Source organism: Euprymna scolopes, chromosome 12 (genome assembly GCF_053919585.1).
Source record: "Euprymna scolopes isolate OS-2025 chromosome 12, ASM5391958v1, whole genome shotgun sequence".
Lineage (NCBI taxonomy): Eukaryota > Metazoa > Mollusca > Cephalopoda > Sepiida > Sepiolidae > Euprymna > Euprymna scolopes.
The window spans coordinates 56,154,964-56,177,488 of NC_136493.1; the positions used below are offsets into that span (position 1 = coordinate 56,154,964).

Below are 22,525 nucleotides of genomic sequence, written 5' to 3' on the forward strand. Positions count from 1 at the left end.
GGATCTCTAACTAGAGGAAGCAATCAATCGATTTGATTAAAAAACTGGCGATTTCACTGATTTCAAATGATAATAAAACTATGATAGGTTGGAACATTTATTGATCCTCATTCAATCTCAGACAACATTGGATATCTCTACTAGTTAATTGATAAATTTAACTTCTTCCTTATTTATATTTTATTGTAAGTCTTGATACCACATGATTCAGAAATGCTTGCACTTACTTCTCATGAGAACAGAATATAAACACGTATCACATTATTTTTTATATCACATAAAGGAAAAAAATTGCATTTTGTGTGAGCAAGTAAACTAAAGAACTTTGATGAATCCAACGATAGGTTAAAAAATATGGCCATAGAAGGAAATAGAGTAAAAGCAAAAACCTGTAGTTGCAAAAATAAAAAGGTAAGATATTTAATACCTTGCATACAACAAAGGTAGCAAATTTGAAGGGAATGATAGAGAAACTAAACAAGGAAAAATGGCAATAGTCTAATTTAACAGGGCCTCAACCAAGTTGAGAGCATTTTTTTTGTACTCTAAAATTTACTCAATAAGATATTGGTCTATTTTAGAAGTAATGTAATTTGATTCTGTCCTGTTTTTCAAAAAACAGTTGATAAAACAGGACCTTTGATATGAGCTTTCAGAGAATTTATATGAGAAAAGGTTTTGCTACATATATCACAACAAAACGGTATCTCTTCACTATGCATTTTAATGTGGGTTTTCAAAGTTTGTCATCATAAATAAAACATATTTTACAAACAAAAATATGAAGTCTCTTTAGTATGTAGTGCATACAAAGTTTTCAAGTATAATTTTTAGCAAAGGCTTTATCACAATTTATACTTTCCAGAAAAGGCTTTGCTGCATATTCCAGAGATAAAGGGAGTTTTTCTATCTTTTTGTTTTTATTTCATTTTAGCTCAGTTAATTCTCAGAGATCAAGCACTCCTATCCCAACTTTTAATATGGACCTTAAAGATTTTAAGGCTTCATTTATCGAAGATGTTTGGTCACAAAAAAAAAATGTATTTTTACCTGTATAAGTTTCCATAACTTTTCCAAAATAATTTTACGAACCATTTTTATATGCAAACGGAAAATGTATTTTCACCTGCATAAATTTGTATAGTTTTTGCAAAAGTTTTACAAGGCATTTTTTTACATGCAAACGGAAATCTCTTCAGCATGAATTCGCATATGTGTTTTCAGAGAAACATTATGCGAAAAAGCTCTGTTACAAAGTTTACAAGGATATGGAGTTTCTCCAGTATGTATTCTGCCATGACTTTGCAATTTATCCTTTCTCGAAAATGCCTTTCCACAGACAGCACAAGGAAATGGTAATTCGCCAGTATGAATTTTCATGTGGTTCTTTAGAGTACAATTATAAGAAAAAGCTTTGTTGCATATCGTACATGGATATGGAGTCTCGCCTGTATGAGTTCTCATATGGAGTTTTAACTTTTCTTTTCGAGAAAAAGCTTTAGCACACACTTCACAAACAAACGCACTCTCTCCAGTATGAATTACGACATGAGCGTTCAAAGAAGATCGATGTGAAAAACTTTTGCCACAAATTCCACATGAATATGGAGTCTCTCCAGTATGAGTTCTTATATGGACTTGTAATTTATCTTTTCTCGAAAAAGCTTTGTTACAGACAGCACAAAGGAATGGCAATTCATTGGTATGAATTCTCATATGGTTTTTTAGAGTGCAATTATAAGAAAAGCCTTTGCCACATAACGTACAAGAAAACGGCCTCTCTCCAGTATGAATTCTCATGTGACGTTTTAACTGTTCGTCTTTAGAAAAGGTCTTATCACAGATTGTACATGTATGTAGAGACTTCATCGTCTGTGTTTCCAAACAATATAAATCTAACTCTTTCTTTATAGATAAATCTTTGTCGAACATTTCAAGTTTAAATGGAGTCACCTTAGCGTGACTTTTTAGATGTGCTTCCAAATCGTCTTTCATTAAGAAAGCGTCATTACATACTTCACAACGGAATATCATTTTTTCAATCTCCTCGTTGTAGGCATCTAAAGTATTTAACTCTTTTTTTATAGAAAAACATATGTCATGTATTTCAATTGCCTCAGTGTGACTTTTTACATGTACTTCCAAATCACCCTTTTCGAAAAATGTTTCATCACACACTTGGCAAGAAAACCTTGCTTCAGCCGAATTATGAGAGAAGTTTTTCTCATAGATTTTATAACGGTATGCGTTTTCCCTTCTTTTTTGCAATTTTCTTACCTTTTTGTTTTTATTGGGAATGAGGTGCCCCACCGATGTACCAGCATTTTCGCCAGTATGCATTTGCGAGTGAGATCTTGCCTCTTCAGTTGCATTATGAGAGGAATTTTTCTCACACATGCTACAACAGTAAGAATTTTTTCCGTTATGTGTTCGCATGTGAGATTTCAATTTAGCCTTTCGAGAAAATTCTTTGCCACATACTTCACAAACAAAAGGATTCTCTCCTACTTGGCTCTTAAAACGAGATTTCAAATCCGCTGCTGAAAATGCTCTGTCAGACATATTAGAAGAAAATGTAGTTTTTGTTGTATGAGTTTTTATATCTATTTTTCTAGAAGATGTTTTATCAAGCACATCACACACCACAGATGTCTCTTCATGTGTGATAATGTGATTTTTCAAACCATCTTCCACTGAAAATGTTTTTTGACAAATATTACAAGAAAATAGACTTTCTGCTGAATCAGTTTCTGAGTCCTTTTTTTGAGAAAAATTTTTATCAACCACAGGTGTGTCTTCATGAGTCATAATGTGATTTTTTAAACCATTTTTTGTTGAAAATGATGTTTTACATGTATCACAAAGAAATAAAGTTTCTATTTCATTATTTTCTACGTGATTTTCTTGGTTTATGCTTTTACAAGTTTCATCAAACACTTTACAAAACAAAAGACTCTCTGTATCATGTGTTTTAATATGAATATTTAAACTATCATTTGTCAAAAAAATATTTTTACAAATATTACATGAAATTGAAGTTTCTTCTGTATGAGTTTCCACCTCTACTTTTTTAGAAGTTTTATCAAACACTTTAGAAACCAAAGCTGTCTTTTGATCATGTATTGTAATGTGAGTTTTCAAAACATCTTCTGTTGAAAATGTTTTTTTACAAATATTACAGGAAAATGGAGTTTCTGTTAAATCAGTTTCTGTCTCTTTTTTTCTAGAAGTTTTATCAACCATAGATGTTTCTTCATGTGTTATAATGTGATTTTCCAAACCATTTTTTGTTGAAAATGATGTTTTACATATATCACAAGGAAATAAAGTTTTGCCTTCATAAGTTTCTATGTGATTTTCTTGATCTATGTTTTTAAGAGTTTCATCAAACTTTTTACAAGTCAAAGAATCTGTGTTGTGTGTTGTAATATGACTATTCAAAACATCTTTTGTTAAAAATGTTTTTTTACAAATATTACAAGAAAATGAACTTTCTACTGAATCAGTGCCTGTGCCTATTTCTTTAGAAAAACTTTTATCAACCATAGATGTTTCTTCATGTGTCATAATGTGATTTCTTAAACCGTCTTTTGTTGAAAATATTGTTTTACATAAATCACAAGAAAATAAAGTTTCTTCTTCATTAATTTCCATGTGATTTTCTTCATCTATGTTTCTAAACGTTTCATCAAACACTTTACAAACCAAAGGAGTATCTTCAACATGTGTCGTAATGTGAGTTTTCACACTATCTTCTGTTGAAAATGTTTTTTCACACATATTACAAGAAAAAAGAGTTTCTCCTTTCTGAGTTTCAATGTGATTTTCTTGGTCTACTCCTTTAAAGGTTTTATCAAATATTTCAAATACCAAATGAGTCTCTTCATCATGTGTTGCAACATGAGTTTTCACACTATTTTCTGTTGAAAATGTTTTCTTACATATATTACAAGAAAATAGAGTATCCCCCATGTGAGTTTCTATATTATTTTCTTGGTTGACTTCACTAAAGGTTTCATCAAATACTTCAAATACCAAAGGAGTTTTTTCATGTGTTGCAAGGTGAGTTTTCACACTATCTTCTGTTAAAAATGTTTTTTCACACATATTACAAGAAAATAAAGTGTCTACTGTTTGAGTGTGTATGTGATTTTCTTGATCTACTCCTGTAACGGTTTCATCAAACTCTTCGCAAATCAAAGGAGTCTCTTTATCATGTGTCTTAATGTGAGCTTTCACACTATCTTCTGTTAAAAATGTTTTTTCATATGTATTACAAGAAATGACAGTATCCCCGATGTGAGTGTCTAAATGATTTTCTTGGTCTACTCCTCTAAAAGTTTCAAACTCTTCACAAACCAAAGGAGTCTCTTTATCATGTGTCATAATGTGAGCTTTCACACAATCTTCTGTTAAAAATGTTTTTTTGCACGTATTACAAGAAAACAGAATTTCTTCTTCTTTAGATTCCATATTATTACCTCGGTTTATTTTTCTATTAAAAGCTTTATCAAGCATTTCACAAACCAAAGGAGCTGTGTGGTCCTAATAGGAATTTTTAAACCAATCTCCTGTTAGATTTTTCCACACATAACAAAAAAGTTTTACCACTAAGCTGTCACCTGAAGTTCCATCTATCAATATTCTGCTGTCTTTTAAGTAACAAAAAATATTTAAGTTATTTTCACTTAAAAAATAATTAGTGTATATGTCACAAGTGTGTAAAATTGCAACATAATTAACAGTTGTGAAATCATAAAGAAAGGAAAACAATAATTTAGTGCTAACAAAGTAGATTAAATTCTCTATTGACCATTATACTTGTAACACAGAGATTTTAGCATTTCAGAATTTTATTTCTATGATTATGTGATTTATCAACACCAGAAAAACAACATGGCAACTAAAGTATTGGCATTATCTGGCTAAACTTATACAATTAAGTGTGGTTTTATGAAGATTATTGTATGAGAGGAGTTGGCTATTTGGACTTACTGGTAAGGTAATTTCATTTTTTGTTAATATCTTTTAATTTATGAATTAATGAATTTAACTGAAGTAAGACCTAATGTGGTCAGTCATTTTGATTTCTTGACTGTTAACTATACTGCAATTTTACCGGCTGGTATATCAAAATCCAGATCAAAATGTCACTTCCACAGCAGCAGATGTACACCGGTTGATTTTAGCCTCTTTTTTTCTCATCTACCGCATGTACACAAAAAAGTGTTTACTTCAAGTGAAATTCAGGTAAAAAATGTCTCTTGTAACATTCACTCCATCACATTTTAAGTTCATATGAGAAATTGATTTTTTTTCCTCTTTTGCAGATTTCCTATCAAATTTAATTTCTTCAATGTAAGAATCCATTTCTATTCACATGAGAATCTGAAAATAAAAATAAAAAAATATTAAAAAATCTGCGTGTGAGTGTATGTCTTTATTCATTTGTGTGTTCACAAAAATATTGACAAAATGATAGTAAATATGACATTGGTATACTCCTCTAAAAGTTTCATCAAACTCTTCACAAAGGAGTCTCATTATTATGTGTCGACGTACATATCCCTGACAAACCCGATTAGCAATAAGATCTCACCCCTTCACTGTTGATGTCCCTAAATGCCAGAAAACTTTCTATTCTAATAGTTTCTTCCCTCAAACAGCTAGACTTTGGAATTCCCTTCCTGCTGCCTGCTTCTCTGGCTGTACTGATATGCAGAAGTTTAAATGTAACATAAATAACATAAACAAATATCTTGTTAATCTTTTCTAGACATGGCCCCAAATAGTAGCCCCTTACATCCAAGTAGCGATATGCTTTGTAAGGGGTGAACATGAGTAAAACAAAAAAGTAAATATGACATTGGTAGGGACTACGATATTGATAAAGATCACTTTTTAGCAACATTTCACATTTCGGCAGTGCCCAACATGTCAGTCGCATCCTTGCTGTAGTTGTATCAAACCTATGCAGCTGGAACTCCAGATTTTGGTAGGGCCACCCAGGTTTGACACCAAATAACATTAGAGCCACAACCCAGCTGACAGGACTTGTCCTTTGAGAGTTTCTACCTCTGCCTGTAGCAAAGATACAGAATGTTTCTACCTCTGCATGTGTCAGATACAGAACCACAAATCAATGGCATGAAAGTGGCAATATTGTTTCTGTGTGTTCTGGGCCAAACTTTCTATGACTTCACATGCAACCTTTGAGCCTTGCTGTTCTTGATGTGGAGGAGTGGGGGGGGTAAAAACCTGCAATCTTACTGATTTATGTATGGTTGCAACCAACAGTTGTAGAGGCAGTGTGGTAGTGCCAGAGTTACATGACTAACAGAGCTTGTGTGTAAGTCCAGAAGTCAACATCAGGATCTGTCATCCTTTAGCCATCTCTGCCTCTGCATATCAAATATGGAACCACAAATCCATGGGGTAAGAATAACAATGTTGCTTCTATGCATGTACAACTACCATTCCTTTGTGTGCTCTGGACTAAACCTTCCCTGACTTTTCATGCAACCCAGAGCTTTGTTGCTTTCAGTGTCACACGTTAAAACCAGCAATCTTGCAAATTGATGGATAGTTGTGATCAACAAGGAAACAATCCAGACGCACAATCTTCAAAAGCTGCTCTACACATAACAATAACAACAACTACGAAAATCAGAAACATCTATCACATGACAGCATCCATTATATTGACATAAACTAAGAAGAAATGATAATACAATTAGAAGTGGAAAAACAACAGTCGACAACTTTGCTTTTTTAATGTTACAAAATGGAATACCTTTTAGAGTTTTAATGTTCTAGGTTCTAGGTGAGATCTTTTTTTTTTGGGGGGGGACCTCTTTTACGGAAACCCTTTTAGAAAAACAGTTTTAAGAGATATGCGTATGAGAGAGAGTGAGTGAAATGTTATATAATACACACAAACAAAATAATGAGTATAAAAGTAGCAGTTCATAAAAGACATATTTTATGTATGTTTAAAAATGGTAGTCTACATTAGCTGCAATAACTTGATAACTTATGGACTGTGAATTTCCCAACTATGGAATTAGTAACATATTACTACATTACATAAAACATTTACTTTTACGACCCAATGATCCACCATTATTATTTCAAAATGTCACTTAAACAAGGGAAGTAACTCATGGTTTTGAAGTTTTATTATTTAAGTATAACTTAAAATTTTTTCTTCAAAAGCTATTTTCATTAATAAATAATTTTCTACCAAATCATTTTTTGTAATTTTTGGATCTGTTACTAATTTCGAAATGACAATTAAGTATATAACATTGCTTTTAGTTGAAATTCAATTTTTCTATTTTATTATCATCATTCCTAACAAGGACCTTAATTTGTTTGTTTTGGCAAATACAAATTTTTCTTATTTTTGCAAATTTCTTTTCCTTTTCATTACTATTTTGCAAATATTAATTTAAAAATAATAAAATCAAGCAGTGTCAAAAATTATGATAACATCAAGAAAAGACATGATAATTTTATCAGAAAGGTGATGTACAATAGCTCAATTTTTTTAAAAATCATAATATATTCAATGTTAAAATCAAGTTAGTATTACGTATGAAATGATGAGAAGAAAAAAATCAACACTTTTTCAATTAGTAAATTAACTGATATACTGGCATATTTCCAATATGACTGTTTTGTGAGTCGATATAAAAATAGAAATGAAACATAGACTATGTTGGAATATTGAAAAGTTGTTGAGTGGTCCTCTGAAATATCACTTTCTGACCAGTAACAACCATCGTTACTAATCCTTCCAGTGTTTCATTGTCTACCTGTCAAATTCAAATTACTATTATCCTTGACTTGCCTGTTGGACTTGATAAGCAGCGACTCCTTTGTAAAAAGTTTCTCACTGAGATACTTTACTTCTTTTTGTCTGACATATTCTACACGGTGCCTTCAATAAGTTTCCAGACTTTTTTCAAATAGGAACTTTTATTGATTGTATACATATGAAACTCTGGTCCCCTTTAAAGTAATATCCTCTGGCTGCAATGCACTTGTTGTACCATTCTAACAACTTGTGGAAGACTCCATCGAATTTCTCTTGTGTGAGCATGTCAATGACGCTTGTCACAGCCTCTTTCATCTCCTCAATTGTCTCATAACGACAGCCTTTAAGGTTTTCCTTGAGCTTAGGGAATAAGCAAAAGTCACAGGAAGCAAAGTCTGGACTGTAGGGAGGATGAGGAACTGTCTTGATACCCATCTTGGTCAAATAGTCAGTAACAAGGATAAAGTTGTGGACTTAGCACCCTTGCAACAAACTTCCACAAATCTTCCGCATCTTCAATTCCTTGCGAATAATTGTGTGTACACTTCTCACACTGACATCAAACTGTGCACTTATTGTCTTTATACACACATGACGGTCCTTATCCATGAAATTCTTTATTTGGCCAATCAACTATGATGTTCTGACTACTTACTCCTCCCACACCTCTTATAATCCCTGCTTTCCTTGAATCTCTCATGCCACTCAAAAAATGATGCTCAGTTCATGCATGATGGTCTAAAAGCAGTCTGAAGCATTCCATGTTTCTGTGACATTTTTCAAAGTTTAAAACAGAATTTTATTGCATATCTTCTAAAGAGTCCTTACGTCCAGATTGTATTTTTTAAATTCACCAGTTATGATAATCAGGCTTAAGTAGGGTGTATTCCAGTTTCTGCTGTAGCTGTTCATTTGAACCTGAAATCAAAAAAATTAGTCAATCACCTCATAAGATGTATAGCAATAACATACTGAATTTTCAAGAGTTTATGACGATTTTAAATGTCGGTACAAAAAGTCTGGAAACTTATTGAAAGTATCTCGTACATCCAATCCTATTTTATATTTACTAGCAAAACAAACAGCTATATTGGAAATGCTAGTATGTCGACTTATTCACTAATTAAAAAAAAATGCTTTTTTTTTCAATTTCATACATAATACTTAATTGATTTTGATGCTAATGCATTCAGCATATCATAATCTTTTTTTCATTAAACATAATTTAAAATTAACTGATAAGATTTGGCAACAATTATTATAATGGTTGCCAAATCTTATATATTAATAATGGCATTATAGGAGCAAGCCACTTCAATATAATCTAGCACTTTTAACTCGGAAGAAATGTTAGCTAATCAAGCACCTTCAAGACTCAGAATAATCGAAGTAATTCAATATGCTGATGATCACACACATCAAACAAACATTAGGGTTGGGGTTGGGATTCAATGTATATACTTATAACCTTAAAAATGGGAAAGATGAGAGAATTTCACAGTTAAGCTTTATACTAAAGAAAAACATAGAAACTGCTCGAAAAATGAATTGTTTTTATTTTTTATTTTATTTATTTATTTATTTTACCTAAATTCAATTCTGTGATGGATCTAAAGCAAATGCGAAAAAAAAAAATCCGTAGACCAGACCACATCCTTTCATGCGTTTTTTCTTTGGATGTTAACGTGACTCGTGTTGGATGTCATTTTAACCTTCTTTACAAAAAAGAAAGAGTATTGGGGAATTTATGCAGAATGCTTGCGAATGGAAGTGCGATCATCGGTATAAATACAAAAAATCTCATTAAAATGTTAAACAATTAAACTAAAACAGCAAAGGAGGGGAGGGGGGTGATTCATATTCGGAAATGGATTAAATTTCCCAATTGCTGATATGCGTATATCGTCCGTCAACAAGAATAATATAGAACCCTAACCCTAACTCTAACATCGTTCTACGTTAACACACGCACGCATCACGATTGTTACTATGTTCATTTGAAACGAACATAATAACGATCATAAACTTTATGGTGATTTGTTGAAAACAAACAATTTTTTTTTTTTATGCACTTATCGTAAGGGGGAGGCGGAGGCACTTACTTCACTATTATTCATTAATTGTGAAATAGATGCTTACTTATAATCGCTGTAACTGACGTCACTCGTTTACAATACAAAACATCGTTTCCGTTGCCTTCACATAAGGATTAATGATTTCAGCTACACTCTGGTCAAGATCAAAGTGTAGTATCTGTTCTTCGGATGCTGCACTTCCATTTCTTGTTCTCTTTCGGTGGAGGAGAAATCCTTCACGACTGAGACAATTTTTATTTTTGTACCTTTTCTCCACGTTAAAAAACGACCCTGGTGTCTAACTCTGTCCCGTGGGGAGGCATAGTAAATAGGTACACTATTTAGTAAATTACCATTTTACATCTTTAATGGATAAATTGTACGGATGCTAATTCACCTTAAAAAATGAGAATTTTACTTTTTATTTGGCGATGTTTTTGGGGAGGGGGACAGAAAAACGAAAACAAATTAAACCCATTTTTTAGAAGAAAAAAAAATGTTATTTTTTAATCCAAACCCTAAATACGGTAATGCAATTGCAGCAGCAATGCAATGCAAATGCACTAATGCAGTTTTATAGAAACTCTAAAACTTTAAATAACCATCCCTCTGAACTAGCATCTTATTTTCCCCCTTTCTTTTATTTTGTTTTGTATTGCCACATGGGCTAACGGTTAATGTTTACGTTAATGAAGGTGTTGTTTACTTCATTTACCCCAACCAGTCACCAACAACCACCACTTAAAATCCGGGTGATAACACGAAAAACGCCATAATAACTCACAATTTATCAAATTGAGTTATCGTCCCTGGTTCGCGAGAATAGATTTTACCACTTTACACACCTCCTTCAAAAGATTATTTATTTTTAAATGCGTGATTTTATGTGTCACCAGATTGCAGCTTTAACCATAGTTTTACTTCTCGCGAAAGTCTGCACCGAATGTATCGAAGAATTGTTTTTTGTGGGAATGGTTACATGGTAATAAGGAAGGGAACCAAATATTTAGGAATGTCATTTTTAAAAAAATATTCCATAATCAAAACAAACGAGAAAGAAAGAAAAATGTTTCACCTTTGCAAACATTGTTTTCCTTGTTTTATCAAATGATATTCTTCCCCCTTTTTTTAAATGTGTTGTTTGGAACATTTTGCATCAAATGTAAACAAACTTGTTTAGAAAGATCAAGTGAATACATAGTTTAAAAAAAAAAAAAACATCAAATTGCTTGCGACATCGAAAAAAAAAAAAAAGGAAGTTGGCGGTGAAACTTGAAAAATAATTCCTCATAAAAAATGGACCGTGAAGACTCCTTAAAAATGGAGGTCGTTTCGAAACAGAGAAGTTCTGGGCTGCTTTTGTTTTGTAGACATTTAGAGCACGTTTGTCAAGAAAAGTATTCGAAAATCATCCACCTTGATATTATATAAAAGGACACTTATTTTATAACCGGTGTATACGAAATAGGAGTCATCAAGAGATATTTTACCGGCTGTAATGTATATTTTATAATGTAAAAATCGAAATATGTATGAATATGATTAACAAAAATATTGGTGCTTGCTTGTGTAGATTGTAGTCTTTGAAAACATTATTACGTACTTACGTGTTATGTCGAAATTTGTATAAATTCCAAAAATTACGAAAAATGAACCAGTAAAAGATGTGCTAGATATATATTTACCAAAACATCATCCACAGTTGTAATTATTTTTCTACGATCTTTTTTTATTTTTTAATGACATTTTCACCCCAAACAAAGCATAGTGCCGTTTTGATAGGGGCGGGGGCTACTATCTGACACATAATTTGCAATTAAGTAGGGAGTTGAGCAGCAAGATGTTTGTTTACATTACACTTGAACTTTTGCATGTCAGTACAGTTAAGAATGCAGGAATCCGGAAGGGAATTCCAAAGTCTAGCAGTTCTAGGGAAGAAACTATTAGAGTAGAAGGCTTTCTGGCATCTTGGGATCTCTACTGTGCAGGGAGCAGGGTTGGGATTTTGCTGCTTGCCAAGTTTGTCAGGGGGGGGGTACAAGTGCTTGTAGTTCTTCCAAGCACCTACCATTAAAATACTTATAAAACAGGCAGAAGGATGCAATATTTTGTCGATGAGACAGAAGTTGAAGCCTAGCTGACAGTGCAAGACCTCTTAGATTGGCAACTCTCTTTTGAACCCTGTCTAAGAGTGAGAGACTACTAGCGGATGCACTAGATCAAATGTGGCAACAATACTCCATATATGGGCGAATGAGAGCCTACTCTCAGGCATAAGTAATTTTCTGGCACAGTAGAGAGAGCCCATCTTCTTTGCAGCAGCTTGGCAATACCCTCGATGTATCTATTCCAACTCATGTTCCCTGTGAATGTTAAGCCGAGGAGTTTCAACAAAGTACTTTCAGGTAATGTATCATTAACCATGGCTATTAGTGCAGGTTTCTTGTAATTATTAAAGGAAAGAAGCTTAGTCTTAGCAGCATTTAACGTGATTGTCCCCATTCCACTACAGACTGGAGGTTTTCTTCTGGGGTTTCTGCCATTGCCTTGGATATGTGTTCATTTATTTTTTCCCTTGTGTCTGTTATAGAGTGTGGTGTCATCAGCAAATATATCCATCGCAGAGATTATTCTATCAGGGAGGTCATTTATGACTATCAGGAGTAATAAAGGTCAAAGGATCGACCTGAGGCATACCCGCATTGATATCATATTGTTTTGGCATACAACCATCGAGGACACCCTGGAGTTTTCTCTTATTTAAGAGGGATTTAATTATGTTAAGTATTCATCCAGTAATACCATATGATCTGATTTTCCTGTGCCCATTTGCCATACTCTGTCAAAGAAGTGTAAGCCATGTTTATTTTCAGAACAGTTTCCGATGATTCATTGTTCTACACAAGTCCTGAGTGGTGACTGGTTTGCAGTAGACAGAACAGTTTCCGATGGTTCATTGTTCTACACAAATCCTTGGAGTTGACTGGCTTGCAGTAGACAGAACTGGAGTTGGAATTCACAAAGCAAAAGATTCTTCTCGTGTTCGGACGGAGAAAACATATGCGAAATTGCTACAGAAAGGTTTAATTTTTATGGAGCAATTCTGGTTTCTGATTGGTTGGTAGCAGAACGTGAATTAATTCGATTTGTCAGTTCTTAGCAGCATCGTTTATAAATAGAATCTCCTGACTATGCGGGATCATACCCCATAATAATCCAAAATCCACAAAGGAAAATCTGGGTGATAGTGGTCTGCTAGGTCCAAAGTAGAGTTGGAAGCTAGCTAATGAGCAAGCAAGTTAGCCTTACCGATTGCCATGCAGACAACTTCAAGATTGTTGGATAGGGGGGGGGGGATTGTTGATTACCTATTATTTCCTGCACTGTTATAGATTTTCCAGAAATCACAAGTTTCTAATTTTTGTGCTTCATTGCGTTTTCTGGTGGTCTCGGTATATTCTCTCTTAGCTGTAGCTATTTCTTATAAACTTTTATCTATTTGTTCTGGACTTATGCAAATAAATCTGCAGTATGCATGGTGCTTTTGAGTAATGACAGCTGTGCAAGTAGAAATAAACCATTGAGGAGAGTGAGGTTTGCTATAGAACTTCTGAGTAGAAACATATGCTTCAGTTGCCACTTTGAACCATTCAGTGGTCTCATTTGTGCACTGTTCCACAGGAAGAGAAAAGATATTTCCCCACGGAGCATCTCTGATGTGATCTCTGATGACATCCCAGCCATCCTTATTGTAGTACATTGATGTTTTGAACAATGGCTCATCAACTTGGTGTTGAGAGTTTAAGATGATGTTTATCATTATCATAGTATGATTAGCATTCCTGAGAGCAATGGGCATTTGTTACATAATTCTCAGGAATTGTAGTCAGAAATAGGTCAAGAAGTGAGGCTTGCTGGCCCTGATGGTCTGAGAGACAGGTGGGGAAGTAACTGTCTGTGTCCAGGAATGGGATATAGAAAAGTTATGTGTGATGCTATCAGCTGTGTCTGTGTAGTTAAAAAAGCCAAGCCAATTACTATGGTGGACATTAAAGTCATCAAATATATGTACTTAGGCACTAGTGTCTAGGGAAAGTGCTACATCTATGCTGTTACAGACGTGATTGATTAGAGTACAGTCCTGGGTTGAGGGAGAACGGTAAAGAAAATTTAAGTAGCTAACATTGTTCTAAAGTTAGTCTAAAACACATGAAGGTCCATCCACACTTTTGACATATCTCGTGTTATTATCTAATTTACCAATCTAACTGTTACATGTATAAAAATGAGTTTTGAATGTGAAATAACCACATAAAAATGATACAACTAAGTGGAACGTTTAACAGATTTACAAGTTACGATTGACTTTATGATATTTTTAACCGCTGGATGTGCGATGATAAGTCTCTCGGTTTTGAAGCATGTGTTTTCGTCTCACAGTGTCATGATGGACTCTCCTTTTCTTTGATAGAGGCGTTGAATCAAGATTGAATTTTTTGGTCTTATAAATCCAAGTTTTCGTTCTTATCTGGTCTTCCATTGTCAGGTCCATACAGAGGATGAGTTGGCCGAAATGTTGTGAAACCACAACTATGAAAGTGAGGATACCAGTCCACAAATAAATACACAAATTACTCATCTCAAAGGATTCCAATAATAAAATAATATAATGTAATAAGAGTACAAAAATGCTTAAAAAAAGAGAAAAGGTGAATCACTCATTCCATTGTTATGCCTTAATTTGTTTCAGTTTGTGTCTATCCATTGCACTTTTGTATTGTAAATGACCTTTATATATACACACTAAACAATGCTGCAAGCAAACTACATTAACCTTTTGATTTCCTACATGTGTCCATTTTAAAAAATCCTTTTGATTTACATGAGATTAAAACTTAGATATGTACACCATAAAAACTACTGCCTTTGTTATGTGTACTCTGCCTATTCCTTTTTGTTTGCCAATCAATCACATTTTTGAATTTTTGAGATGAGGATTAGTTATTTGTATTATTTGGATTTATCGGACTACTGTTCTCATCTTGAGTGTAATTTTTACAACATTTTGGTTGATGTAACCTCCGGCCTTCTCCAGGTGTATCTTGTCGAACTTGGGAATATTTCTGTTGAACTCTGAAATTTAGACAGAATTTCGAGTGGAACCCTTTATTTACTTCACGGGGGTAGCATGCTTTTGTTCGATCAGCCTTGACTGGATAGAGGTTGGCAAGTGCTCGACTGTGCTCCAATCTATGGTACCCCCTCACCAAACTTTCACAAGAAACATTTGTCTAGCTGAAAACACTATCAATAATTTCCCCCATTCTTTATCTGTGCCTAAACCTAAATGTAGATTCCATGAACAAATCTTCTTCCTTAGAACTGTACGCCTGTGGAACTGTCTTCTGTTTTCCTGCTTTCCAGCTGACTACAATACAATCTTCAAGTTCAACGTAAACAAGTTCTTGATAAGCCATTCCACTTAAGTTAACAAATTTACTGAATTTCCATTAATAACGATTACTATATTGTCCAATTTTACTACTGTACACTCGTTAACCCTTAATCTCGAGTGGCCTCTGGGCCTTGATAAGTGGTGATGCCTATGTAAAATAAAAAATTGTACTTTTTAGTTGCCCACACTGAGGATTGAACCTTCAGGAGAATATCACTTTTTACTATTGATTTTTCCAAGTATTCTAACTACTGCGCCACGGGTTTGAATAGAATAGGAAAGACCTTTGACTCACTTTTTCCGGTTGTAACAGCAACATTTATTTCCTCATTCTCCCACCATACGTGACTTCTTGTTAAGGCTGTGACATCACTTTCACTTCTAACATGATCTCAAACATCATCCACGTCTCTAATGTAATTATCCTCTCTAACGTGCTCTTTCTCCTTTTTATAGTCTTTTCCTTTACCAGTAACATCATTTCACATGCGCACCCACGCTCTGTTATACTATAAATGAAGTATATTTATTTATCTAAACCAGAAAGTCATAGAAAGTGAATGGTGTGAGTTAATTCGAAGTCTCCATCCAATAGTCCCAGGGTCCAGGGATTAATACCATGCAAACAGTAAATTTATGAATTTGAATATCAGATTCATTGTCAGGGACTCCAAAACCCCTAAAAAAACAAATTAGAATGATAAGTGTTGTATTGTAGTTAAAAATAACATTTACCAAAAAAAGGAAATACTGATTCTTTTCGATATTTGATGTAAAAGTTGTGTTATCTATATATCTATCAAAGTGAACGTGTCTGTGTGTCTGTCTGTGTGTGTGTGTGTACATTTCCCTGTGCAATAACTCTGTCAATTTTTAGTCTACAGACTCGAAATTTGATATACAGGGTATTGAGATTTGGGAAAATCTATGTGATCGGTTTTCGGCCAGAAATTTGGCTGTTAAGGGGTCAAAGTTCAACGATTTGACCTTTGAGAACTCTACCAAACTCCTCCAACAATTTTGGGTCTAAATAGTTGAAATTTTAGATATAGATTCCTTGGACATGGATCTAACTTAATAACTTGATTTGAGCTCAAAACAATAAATGTTAATGGGTCATAATAGGGGTCAAAGTTAAAAAAATTGACTTTTTTTTTTTTTTTGCTCAGCATACACCTCCAAACACCCAGGCAATGCCGGGCACCTATGCTAGTTTTGATAATAAACCTAAAATGTATGTTATTTTATTAAATAAAAAGTTCAGTTTGAAATTCCACATAAGACTCCCAAGCCTGGTATAAAAATATGACAATAGCATATTCTTTTCCTTGTTTCGATTCTCAAACATATATCCATTGATTCCCAAACCAAAAAGATGTGCTGAAGAGGTTACACCACCTAAAATAATGTATATATAACAATTAAGATGAAGATAGTCTGATTAATAGAAATAATATAAATGATCAAACATAAGTATTTCCTTTGTTTCTAATCCTTTAATTATATAAAAGAAACATTGTGTGTGTTTGAGTTTGTTTCCTATTGATTCAGAAATGACTGGACCAATTTTTTAAAATTTCCAAAGTTACTTAATGTGTCTGGGAGTGTTCTTACATAGGTTTTGTATTGTAATGCATCTGATAAGTATCGAAAGTCAGTAATCGGAAAAATCCGATAAAAAAAGGAAGTTCGATTTTGACCAAAGTTAACACTTTTATACAACCTAATATCACAAGTGCATTTGAGAAATTTTATCATCGTACAAGCAGAAAGGACTAGCCTATAAAATTAACTGTAGACACTTTATAAGACAGAGGCATGTTCGAAACTAATTTTTCTTTTTAGAGCATAACTGAATTAGGATATTTGACTTTTGTACATTTAAGTTTAATTCAAATAATTATGTAAAAATAATTTCATAAAATCAACAATTGGTTCTTTGATAAGACAGGGGTGTGTTCAAAATAAATCATTCTGTTTAAAGCAGAATTGAACCATGATACTTGACTTTTGCATTTTAAATTTAAGTGAAACCATTATTTACAGATAATTTTATAAAATCTACAGTGCAATGTAGACTACAGTGTATTGTGAACTAAGTTACTACACGGACGTATATGAAGCTTCTTCCTGGTACATTGCAGGAAGGGAGGGATCTCTAACTAGAGGAAGCAATCAATCGATTTGATTAAAAAACTAGCGATTTCACTGATTTCAAATGATAATAAAACTATGATAGGTTGGAACATTTATTGATCCTCATTCAATCTCAGACAACATTGGATATCTCTACTAGTTAATTGATAAATTTAACTTCTTCCTTATTTATATTTTATTGTAAGTCTTGATACCACATGATTCAGAAATGCTTGCACTTACTTCTCATGAGAACAGAATATAAACACGTATCACATTATTTTTTATATCACATAAAGGAAAAAAATTGCATTTTGTGTGAGCAAGTAAACTAAAGAACTTTGATGAATCCAACGATAGGTTAAAAAATATGGCCATAGAAGGAAATAGAGTAAAAGCAAAAACCTGTAGTTGCAAAAATAAAAAGGTAAGATATTTAATACCTTGCATACAACAAAGGTAGCAAATTTGAAGGGAATGATAGAGAAACTAAACAAGGAAAAATGGCAACAGTCTAATTTAACAGGGCCTCAACCAAGTTGAGAGCATTTTTTTTGTACTCTAAAATTTACTCAATAAGATATTGGTCTATTTTAGAAGTAATGTAATTTGATTCTGTCCTGTTTTTCAAAAAACAGTTGATAAAACAGGACCTTTGATATGAGCTTTCAGAGAATTTATATGAGAAAAGGTTTTGCTACATATATCACAACAAAACGGTATCTCTTCACTATGCATTTTAATGTGGGTTTTCAAAGTTTGTGATCATAAATAAAACATATTTTACAAACAAAAATATGAAGTCTCTTTAGTATGTAGTGCATACAAAGTTTTCAAGTATAATTTTTAGCAAAGGCTTTATCACAATTTATACTTTCCAGAAAAGGCTTTGCTGCATATTCCAGAGATAAAGGGAGTTTTTCTATCTTTTTGTTTTTATTTCATTTTAGCTCAGTTAATTCTCAGAGATCAAGCACTCCTATCCCAACTTTTAATATGGACCTTAAAGATTTTAAGGCTTCATTTATCGAAGATGTTTGGTCACAAAAAGAAAATGTATTTTTACCTGTATAAGTTTCCATAACTTTTCCAAAATAATTTTACGAACCATTTTTATATGCAAACGGAAAATGTATTTTCACCTGCATAAATTTGTATAGTTTTTGCAAAAATTTTACAAGGCATTTTTTTACATGCAAACGGAAATCTCTTCAGCATGAATTCGCATATGTGTTTTCAGAGAAACATTATGCGAAAAAGCTCTGTTACAAAGTTTACAAGGATATGGAGTTTCTCCAGTATGTATTCTGCCATGACTTTGCAATTTATCCTTTCTCGAAAATGCCTTTCCACAGACAGCACAAGGAAATGGTAATTCGCCAGTATGAATTTTCATGTGGTTCTTTAGAGTACAATTATAAGAAAAAGCTTTGTTGCATATCGTACATGGATATGGAGTCTCGCCTGTATGAGTTCTCATATGGAGTTTTAACTTTTCTTTTCGAGAAAAAGCTTTAGCACACACTTCACAAACAAACGCACTCTCTCCAGTATGAATTACGACATGAGCGTTCAAAGAAGATCGATGTGAAAAACTTTTGCCACAAATTCCACATGAATATGGAGTCTCTCCAGTATGAGTTCTTATATGGACTTGTAATTTATCTTTTCTCGAAAAAGCTTTGTTACAGACAGCACAAAGGAATGGCAATTCATTGGTATGAATTCTCATATGGTTTTTTAGAGTGCAATTATAAGAAAAGCCTTTGCCACATAACGTACAAGAAAACGGCCTCTCTCCAGTATGAATTCTCATGTGACGTTTTAACTGTTCGTCTTTAGAAAAGGTCTTATCACAGATTGTACATGTATGTAGAGACTTCATCGTCTGTGTTTCCAAACAATATAAATCTAACTCTTTCTTTATAGATAAATCTTTGTCGAACATTTCAAGTTTAAATGGAGTCACCTTAGCGTGACTTTTTAGATGTGCTTCCAAATCGTCTTTCATTAAGAAAGCGTCATTACATACTTCACAACGGAATATCATTTTTTCAATCTCCTCGTTGTAGGCATCTAAAGTATTTAACTCTTTTTTTATAGAAAAACATATGTCATGTATTTCAATTGCCTCAGTGTGACTTTTTACATGTACTTCCAAATCACCCTTTTCGAAAAATGTTTCATCACACACTTGGCAAGAAAACCTTGCTTCAGCCGAATTATGAGAGAAGTTTTTCTCATAGATTTTATAACGGTATGCGTTTTCCCTTCTTTTTTGCAATTTTCTTACCTTTTTGTTTTTATTGGGAATGAGGTGCCCCACCGATGTACCAGCATTTTCCCCAGTATGCATTTGCGAGTGAGATCTTGCCTCTTCAGTTGCATTATGAGAGGAATTTTTCTCACACATGCTACAACAGTAAGAATTTTTTCCGTTATGTGTTCGCATGTGAGATTTCAATTTAGCCTTTCGAGAAAATTCTTTGCCACATACTTCACAAACAAAAGGATTCTCTCCTACTTGGCTCTTAAAACGAGATTTCAAATCCGCTGCTGGAAATGCTCTGTCAGACATATTAGAAGAAAATGTAGTTTTTGTTGTATGAGTTTTTATATCTATTTTTCTAGAAGATGTTTTATCAAGCACATCACACACCACAGATGTCTCTTCATGTGTGATAATGTGATTTTTCAAACCATCTTCCACTGAAAATGTTTTTTGACAAATATTACAAGAAAATAGACTTTCTGCTGAATCAGTTTCTGAGTCCTTTTTTTGAGAAAATTTTTTATCAACCACAGGTGTGTCTTCATGAGTCATAATGTGATTTTTTAAACCATTTTTTGTTGAAAATGATGTTTTACATGTATCACAAAGAAATAAAGTTTCTATTTCATTATTTTCTACGTGATTTTCTTGGTTTATGCTTTTACAAGTTTCATCAAACACTTTACAAAACAAAAGACTCTCTGTATCATGTGTTTTAATATGAATATTTAAACTATCATTTGTCAAAAAAATATTTTTACAAATATTACATGAAATTGAAGTTTCTTCTGTATGAGTTTCCACCTCTACTTTTTTAGAAGTTTTATCAAACACTTTAGAAACCAAAGCTGTCTTTTGATCATGTATTGTAATGTGAGTTTTCAAAACATCTTCTGTTGAAAATGTTTTTTTACAAATATTACAGGAAAATGGAGTTTCTGTTAAATCAGTTTCTGTCTCTTTTTTTCTAGAAGTTTTATCAACCATAGATGTTTCTTCATGTGTTATAATGTGATTTTCCAAACCATTTTTTGTTGAAAATGATGTTTTACATATATCACAAGGAAATAAAGTTTTGCCTTCATAAGTTTCTATGTGATTTTCTTGATCTATGTTTTTAAGAGTTTCATCAAACTTTTTACAAGTCAAAGAATCTGTGTTGTGTGTTGTAATATGACTATTCAAAACATCTTTTGTTAAAAATGTTTTTTTACAAATATTACAAGAAAATGAACTTTCTACTGAATCAGTGCCTGTGCCTATTTCTTTAGAAAAACTTTTATCAACCATAGATGTTTCTTCATGTGTCATAATGTGATTTCTTAAACCGTCTTTTGTTGAAAATATTGTTTTACATAAATCACAAGAAAATAAAGTTTCTTCTTCATTAATTTCCATGTGATTTTCTTCATCTATGTTTCTAAACGTTTCATCAAACACTTTACAAACCAAAGGAGTATCTTCAACATGTGTCGTAATGTGAGTTTTCACACTATCTTCTGTTGAAAATGTTTTTTCACACATATTACAAGAAAAAAGAGTTTCTCCTTTCTGAGTTTCAATGTGATTTTCTTGGTCTACTCCTTTAAAGGTTTTATCAAATATTTCACAAACCAAATGAGTCTCTTCATCATGTGTTGCAACATGAGTTTTCACACTATTTTCTGTTGAAAATGTTTTCTTACATATATTACAAGAAAATAGAGTATCCCCCATGTGAGTTTCTATATTATTTTCTTGGTTGACTTCACTAAAGGTTTCATCAAATACTTCAAATACCAAAGGAGTTTTTTCATGTGTTGCAAGGTGAGTTTTCACACTATCTTCTGTTAAAAATGTTTTTTCACACATATTACAAGAAAATAAAGTGTCTACTGTTTGAGTGTGTATGTGATTTTCTTGATCTACTCCTGTAACGGTTTCATCAAACTCTTCGCAAACCAAAGGAGTCTCTTTATCATGTGTCTTAATGTGAGCTTTCACACTATCTTCTGTTAAAAATGTTTTTTGACATGTATTACAAGAAAATAGAGTATCCTCCATGTGAGTTTCTATATTATTTTCTTGGTCTATTCCTCTAAAAGCGTCATCAAACACCGCACAGATCAAAGGAGTCTCTTCAACTTGTGTTATAATGTGAGTCTTTATATTATCTTCGGTTAAAAATGTTTTTTCATATGTATTACAAGAAATGACAGTATCCCCGATGTGAGTGTCTAAATGATTTTCTTGGTCTACTCCTCTAAAAGTTTCAAACTCTTCACAAACCAAAGGAGTCTCTTTATCATGTGTCATAATGTGAGCTTTCACACAATCTTCTGTTAAAAATGTTTTTTGCACGTATTACAAGAAAACAGAATTTCTTCTTCTTTAGATTCCATATTATTACCTCGGTTTATTTTTCTATTAAAAGCTTTATCAAGCATTTCACAAACCAAAGGAGCTGTGTGGTCCTAATAGGAATTTTTAAACCAATCTCCTGTTAGATTTTTCCACACATAACAAAAAAAGTTTTACCACTAAGCTGTCACCTGAAGTTCCATCTATCAATATTCTGCTGTCTTTTAAGTAACAAAAAATATTTAAGTTATTTTCACTTAAAAAATAATTAGTGTATATGTCACAAGTGTGTAAAATTGCAACATAATTAACAGTTGTGAAATCATAAAGAAAGGAAAACAATAATTTAGTGCTAACAAAGTAGATTAAATTCTCTATTGACCATTATACTTGTAACACAGAGATTTTAGCATTTCAGAATTTTATTT

The 22,525-nt window shown here is 32.9% G+C and overlaps 1 protein-coding gene across 2 annotated transcripts; it reads right to left on the bottom strand.

Moving 5' to 3' along the window:
• Nucleotides 1–83: 83 nt before the first annotated feature.
• On the bottom strand, nt 84–22,194 carry LOC145291297 (uncharacterized). Of its 2 annotated transcripts, none has more exons than XM_080136975.1 (2): nt 10,970–11,148; nt 84–5,388 (listed from the first exon to the last, which is right to left on the bottom strand). In XM_080136975.1, exon 2 carries the CDS (start codon nt 4,516–4,518, stop codon nt 1,174–1,176), a length of 3,345 nt encoding a protein of 1,114 aa, XP_079993101.1. In that variant the 5' UTR covers nt 4,519–5,388; nt 10,970–11,148; the 3' UTR covers nt 84–1,173. The 2 variants fall into 2 exon arrangements, 1 of the variants encoding a protein (XP_079993101.1); XR_013869377.1 differs by lacking the exon at nt 10,970–11,148 and adding an exon at nt 18,552–22,194 and having other exon boundaries at nt 5,253–5,388.
• Nucleotides 22,195–22,525: the final 331 nt, after the last annotated feature.

Coding starts and splice junctions, on each gene's coding strand:
- LOC145291297 (XM_080136975.1), bottom strand. CDS start 4,518: ATGCTTGATAAAGCTTTTAATAGAAAAATAAACCGAGGTAATAATATG.